Below are 7,037 nucleotides of genomic sequence, written 5' to 3'. Positions count from 1 at the left end.
CTGTTCTCCTCCTCTCCTCTGTCCCTTCTCCTCCTCTCCTCCCTGTTCTCCTCCTCTCCTCTGTCCCTTCTCCTCCTCTCCTCCCTGTTCTCCTCCTGATCCTTCCTAGGCTACATCTCCAGCTTGTCTGTCTTCGTTGTTCTGATGCGTAATTACACGGCTGGCCTCGCTGCTGCCGCGACCATTCCTCTTACATCTTGTGGAATCCCAGGAAAAAGCCAGACTACAAAAAAAAAAAACTTGTTGGACACTTATTTCAACTTTATTTTCTTTTAAGCCTACTGATCGCATATTGGAGGAGAAATGCACGTTTGGTCGAATGTGCAATAGGCTACAGTATTAATGGGGCGGAGAGATCGAAAGGAGAAGACAATGGTTTCCTCTCGTAACACAGGCCTATTTTGTCAGGATGTAGCTCGGTGTTAAGACAGGCCTATTTTGTCAGGCTGTAGCTCGGTGTTAAGACAGGCCTATTTTGTCAGGATGTAGCTCGGTGTTAAGACAGGCCTATTTTGTCAGGATGTAGCTCGGTGTTAAGACAGGCCTATTTTGTCAGGATGTAGCTCGGTGTTAAGACAGGCCTATTTTGTCAGGATGTAGCTCGGTGTTAAGACAGGCCTATTTTGTCAGGATGTAGCTCGGTGTTAAGACGGGCCTATTTTGTCAGGATGTAGCTCGGTGTTAAGACGGGCCTATTTTGTCAGGATGTAGCTCGGTGTTAAGACGGGCCTATTTTGTCAGGATGTAGCTCGGTGTTAAGACAGGCCTATTTTGTCAGGATGTAGCTCGGTGTTAAGACAGGCCTATTTTGTCAGGATGTAGCTCGGTGTTAAGACGGGCCTATTTTGTCAGGCTGTAGCTCGGTGTTAAGACAGGCCTATTTTGTCAGGATGTAGCTCGGTGTTAAGACAGGCCTATTTTGTCAGGATGTAGCTCGGTGTTAAGACAGGCCTATTTTGTCAGGATGTAGCTCGGTGTTAAGACAGGCCTATTTTGTCAGGATGTAGCTCGGTGTTAAGACAGGCCTATTTTGTCAGGATGTAGCTCGGTGTTAAGACAGGCCTATTTTGTCAGGATGTAGCTCGGTGTTAAGACGGGCCTATTTTGTCAGGATGTAGCTCGGTGTTAAGACGGGCCTATTTTGTCAGGATGTAGCTCGGTGTTAAGACAGGCCTATTTTGTCAGGATGTAGCTCGGTGTTAAGACAGGCCTATTTTGTCAGGATGTAGCTCGGTGTTAAGACAGGCCTATTTTGTCAGGATGTAGCTCGGTGTTAAGACAGGCCTATTTTGTCAGGCTGTAGCTCGGTGTTAAGACAGGCCTATTTTGTCAGGATGTAGCTCGGTGTTAAGACAGGCCTATTTTGTCAGGATGTAGCTCGGTGTTAAGACAGGCCTATTTTGTCAGGATGTAGCTCGGTGTTAAGACAGGCCTATTTTGTCAGGATGTAGCTCGGTGTTAAGACAGGCCTATTTTGTCAGGATGTAGCTCGGTGTTAAGACAGGCCTATTTTGTCAGGATGTAGCTCGGTGTTAAGACAGGCCTATTTTGTCAGGATGTAGCTCGGTGTTAAGACGGGCCTATTTTGTCAGGATGTAGCTCGGTGTTAAGACAGGCCTATTTTGTCAGGATGTAGCTCGGTGTTAAGACGGGCCTATTTTGTCAGGATGTAGCTCGGTGTTAAGACAGGCCTATTTTGTCAGGATGTAGCTCGGTGTTAAGACAGGCCTATTTTGTCAGGATGTAGCTCGGTGTTAAGACAGGCCTATTTTGTCAGGATGTAGCTCGGTGTTAAGACAGGCCTATTTTGTCAGGATGTAGCTCGGTGTTAAGACAGGCCTATTTTGTCAGGATGTAGTTTGGTGTTAAGACAGGCCTATTTTGTCAGGATGTAGCTCGGTGTTAAGACAGGCCTATTTTGTCAGGATGTAGCTCGGTGTTAAGACAGGCCTATTTTGTCAGGATGTAGCTCGGTGTTAAGACAGGCCTATTTTGTCAGGATGTAGCTCGGTGTTAAGACAGGCCTATTTTGTCAGGATGTAGCTCGGTGTTAAGACAGGCCTATTTTGTCAGGATGTAGCTCGGTGTTAAGACAGGCCTATTTTGTCAGGATGTAGCTCGGTGTTAAGACAGGCCTATTTTGTCAGGATGTAGCTCGGTGTTAAGACAGGCCTATTTTGTCAGGATGTAGCTCGGTGTTAAGACCATTCAGAGAAGGCTGTTATTATTCCTTTCGGTTGCATAATCAGGTGTAGTTTGTTTGTCCTGTGTTGTTAATGCAGCATGTAACAAACAGGAGGTGTGAGCAGGGAGGAGCCACCAGGGATTTTTGTGCCACAATAAAATATATCACATTAGGGGCCCCAGCCACCACAGGCCCCACCAACCCTACGCAATTATCTGTACCCACACACCTCCAGAACCCAATCGACCCATTCAAAGCTTTAAATAACTCTCTACCTGTAGTCACACACCTCCAGAACCCAATCGACCCATTTAAAGCTTTAAATAACTCTCTACCTGTAGTCACACACCTCCAGAACCCAATCCACCAATTTAAAGCTTTAAATAACTCTCTACACACCTCCAGAACCCAATCGACCCATTTAAAGCTTTAAATAACTCTCTACCTGTAGTCACACACCTCCAGAACCCAATCGACCCATTTCAAAGCTTTAAATAACTCTCTACCTGTAGTCACACACCTCCAGAACCCAATCGACCCATTTAAAGCTTTAAATAACTCTCTACCTGTAGTCACACACCTCCAGAACCCAATCGACCCCGTTCAAAGCTTTAAATAACTCTACCTTTGCAGGCGTGCAACTCTCTTGTAAGTCCCAATCTTTACTGTGTGATATTTACTGACAGTGGGCTGTGAAAGTATAACCCTGTGTAGACATGCAACAGTCTGCATACAGTGGAATTCACTATCCGATGGAAGACTGATCCCCTCTATAAGAAATGTGCTAAAGGACATCTTTTTACAGATTAAATGTCATTTTAATGGTAAAAAAAAAATTATTGAATGGAAAATTCTCTTAACATGAATGAATAACGTAAAAATAAATATAACTTAAATATACATTAATAAACCTCTTCAAAATAAAATAAATGAACATTTAACATCTATTGAATGATATAACAAACAAAATAATAAAATCAGCAGTAGATTGTTGAACTAAGTATTAAGTACCAACTCGACAATAAGCAGCTGTAAAAATGGAAATGAAAAGGCCCCCCACGGGTGGCGCCAGAGGAAAGGTCAAGAGGTCACCAAATCAACAGGTTTCTTCCACTTTGGGGTTTTGATTGTGAACAACAGATTTTATGGTCAATCCAGCCATTACTTTGAGATATATCTTGTTCTCAGTCTTGTTCTCAGCCTGTGGGCATCATGTGTGTCGTGATCCAACATCCATTGCCATTAAACAGTCATCACTGGCCCTCGCTCAGCCTTTACTCACCAAGGGCCCAGCGCTCAGCCTTTACTCACCAAGGGCCCAGCGCTCAGCCTTTACTCACCAAGGGCCCAGCGCTCAGCCTTTACTCACCAAGGGCCCAGCGCTCAGCCTTTACTCACCAAGGGCCCAGCGCTCAGCCTTTACTCACCAAGGGCCCAGCGCCCAGCCTTTACTCACCAAGGGCCCAGCGCTCAGCCTTTACTCACCAAGGGCCCAGCGCCCAGCCTTTACTCACCAAGGGCCCAGCGCTCAGCCTTTACTCACCAAGGGCCCAGCGCTCAGCCTTTACTCACCAAGGGCCCAGCGCTCAGCCTTTACTCACCAAGGGCCCAGCGCTCAGCCTTTACTCACCAAGGGCCCAGCGCTCAGCCTTTACTCACCAAGGGCCCAGCGCCCAGCCTTTACTCACCAAGGGCCCAGCGCTCAGCCTTTACTCACCAAGGGCCCAGCGCTCAGCCTTTACTCACCAAGGGCCCAGCGCTCAGCCTTTACTCACCAAGGGCCCAGCGCTCAGCCTTTACTCACCAAGGGCCCAGCGCTCAGCCTTTACTCACCAAGGGCCCAGCGCTCAGCCTTTACTCACCAAGGGCCCAGCGCCCAGCCTCCTTACTAGCAAGGTCACTGATTATGTCTTTGAAGTCCAGCTTTCGAGCTAACAGACTTTCAATGGACAGCATGACAAGACTGCACAGCCTGTCCAGGGACATAGTGGACCTCAAATCGTTTTTTTTTTCCTATCAGTTTTTATCTTTCTGAAATCTCTCTCACCACCAGCAACAGCCACAGGCAGTGTGCAAAACATACCTAAAGCAATGCACACTTCTCCCAGAATGCTTTGCAGCTGCATCTTACTAATTTCATTCAGGAGACCGAGAGGGGACAGGTTAGGAGGGGACAGAGTCAGCATGTACAGTGTTCAGGAGACCAAGAGGGGACAGGTTAGGAGGGGACAGAGTCAGCATATAGAGTGTTCAGGAGACCAAGAGGGGACAGGTTAGGAGGGGACAGAGTCAGCATGTACAGTGTTCAGGTGTCAGGAGACCAAGAGGGGACAGGTTAGGAGGGGACAGAGTCAGCATATACAGTGTTCAGGAGACCAAGAGGGGACAGGTTAGGAGGGGACAGAGTCAGCATGTACAGTGTTCAGGAGACCAAGAGGGGACAGGTTAGGAGGGGACAGAGTCAGCATGTACAGTGTTCAGGAGACCAAGAGGGGACAGGTTAGGAGGGGACAGAGTCAGCATGTACAGTGTTCAGGAGACCAAGAGGGGACAGGTTAGGAGGGGACAGAGTCAGCATGTACAGTGTTCAGGAGACCAAGAGGGGACAGGTTAGGAGGGGACAGAGTCAGCATGTACAGTGTTCAGGAGACCAAGAGGGGACAGGTTAGGAGGGGACAGAGTCAGCATGTACAGTGTTCAGGAGACCAAGAGGGGACAGGTTAGGAGGGGACAGAGTCAGCATGTACAGTGTTCAGGAGACCAAGAGGGGACAGGTTAGGAGGGGACAGAGTCAGCATGTACAGTGTTCAGGAGACCAAGAGGGGACAGGTTAGGAGGGGACAGAGTCAGCATGTACAGTGTTCAGGAGACCAAGAGGGGACAGGTTAGGAGGGGACAGAGTCAGCATGTACAGTGTTCAGGAGACCAAGAGGGGACAGGTTAGTGACAGAGTCAGCAGTGTTCAACGTGTCCATCACGATGATGTCGTCCATAGCAGTATAAAACACTGTGTTCTGGAACCTAGTGGGACAGGGAGGGACATGAGTCATCCATAGCAGTATAAAACAGTGTTCATGTACATGTTCAGGAGACCAAGAGGGGACACTGTGTTCTGGAACCTAGTGTCCAGGTCACTTATGATGTCGTCCATAGCAGTAAAAACACTGTGTTCTGGAACCTAGTGTCCAGGTCACTTATGATGTCATCCATAGCAGTAAAAACACTGTGTTCTGGAACCTAGTGTCCAGGTCACTTATGATGTCGTCCATAGCAGTATAAAACACTGTGTTCTGGAACCTAGTGTCCAGGTCACTTATGATGTCATCCATAGCAGTATAAAACACTGTGTTCTGGAACCTAGTGTCCAGGTCACTTATGATGTCGTCCATAGCAGTAAAAACACTGTGTTCTGGAACCTAGTGTCCAGGTCACTTATGATGTCATCCATAGCAGTAAAAACACTGTGTTCTGGAACCTAGTGTCCAGGTCACTTATGATGTCATCCATAGCAGTAAAAACACTGTGTTCTGGAACCTAGTGTCCAGGTCACTTATGATGTCATCCATAGCAGTAAAAACAGTATGTCATCCATAGCAGTAAAAACACTGTGTTCTGGAACCTAGTGTCCAGGTCACTTATGATGTCATCCATAGCAGTAAAAACACTGTGTTCTGGAACCTAGTGTCCAGGTCACTTATGATGTCATCCATAGCAGTAAAAACACTGTGTTCTGGAACCTAGTGTCCAGGATGTCACCATAGCAGTAAAAACACTGTGTTCTGGAACCTAGTGTCCAGGTCACTTATGATGTCATCCATAGCAGTAAAAACACTGTGTTCTGGAACCTAGTGTCCAGGTCACATGATGTCATCCAGTGCAGTAAAAACACTGTGTTCTGGAACCTAGTGTCCAGGTCACTTATGATGTCATCCATAGCAGTAAAAACACTGTGTTCTGGAACCTAGTGTCCAGGTCACTTATGATGTCATCCATAGCAGTAAAAACACTGTGTTCTGGAACCTAGTGTCCAGGTCACTTATGATGTCATCCATAGCAGTAAAAACACTGTGTTCTGGAACCTAGTGTCCAGGTCACTTATGATGTCATCCATAGCAGTAAAAACACTGTGTTCTGGAACCTAGTGTCCAGGTCACTTATGATGTCATCCATAGCAGTAAAAACACTGTGTTCTGGAACCTAGTGTCCAGGTCACTTATGATGTCATCCATAGCAGTAAAAACACTGTGTTCTGGAACCTAGTGTCCAGGTCACTTATGATGTCATCCATAGCAGTAAAAACACTGTGTTCTGGAACCTAGTGTCCAGGTCACTTATGATGTCATCCATAGCAGTAAAAACACTGTGTTCTGGAACCTAGTGTCCAGGTCACTTATGATGTCATCCATAGCAGTAAAAACACTGTGTTCTGGAACCTAGTGTCCAGGTCACTTATGATGTCATCCATAGCAGTAAAAACACTGTGTTCTGGAACCTAGTGTCCAGGTCACTTATGATGTCATCCATAGCAGTAAAAACACTGTGTTCTGGAACCTAGTGTCCAGGTCACTTATGATGTCATCCATAGCAGTAAAAACACTGTGTTCTGGAACCTAGTGTCCAGGTCACTTATGATGTCATCCATAGCAGTAAAAACACTGTGTTCTGGAACCTAGTGTCCAGGTCACTTATGATGTCATCCATAGCAGTAAAAACACTGTGTTCTGGAACCTAGTGTCCAGGTCACTTATGATGTCATCCATAGCAGTAAAAACACTGTGTTCTGGAACCTAGTGTCCAGGTCACTTATGATGTCATCCATAGCAGTAAAAACACTGTGTTCTGGAACCTAGTG

General features: G+C 46.6%; 1 protein-coding gene across 1 annotated transcript in view; it reads left to right on the top strand.

Moving 5' to 3' along the window:
- The window catches only part of LOC127929643 (uncharacterized), a 133,503-nt gene extending 129,426 nt beyond the window's left edge, over nucleotides 1–4,077 (top strand). Inside the window, exon 5 of the mRNA XM_052517669.1 lies at nucleotides 3,386–4,077. Within this exon, the coding sequence (XP_052373629.1) occupies nucleotides 3,386–4,077 (692 nt within the window). The remainder of the gene's footprint in view (nucleotides 1–3,385) is intronic.
- The last annotated feature ends 2,960 nt before the right edge of the window (nucleotides 4,078–7,037 follow it).

The sequence above is a fragment of the Oncorhynchus keta genome, unplaced genomic scaffold (assembly GCF_023373465.1).
Source record: "Oncorhynchus keta strain PuntledgeMale-10-30-2019 unplaced genomic scaffold, Oket_V2 Un_scaffold_9339_pilon_pilon, whole genome shotgun sequence".
Classification (NCBI taxonomy): domain Eukaryota; kingdom Metazoa; phylum Chordata; class Actinopteri; order Salmoniformes; family Salmonidae; genus Oncorhynchus; species Oncorhynchus keta.
Note: the sequence above shows the minus strand (reverse complement) of the source record. Positions and strands in the feature narration are given on the sequence as shown.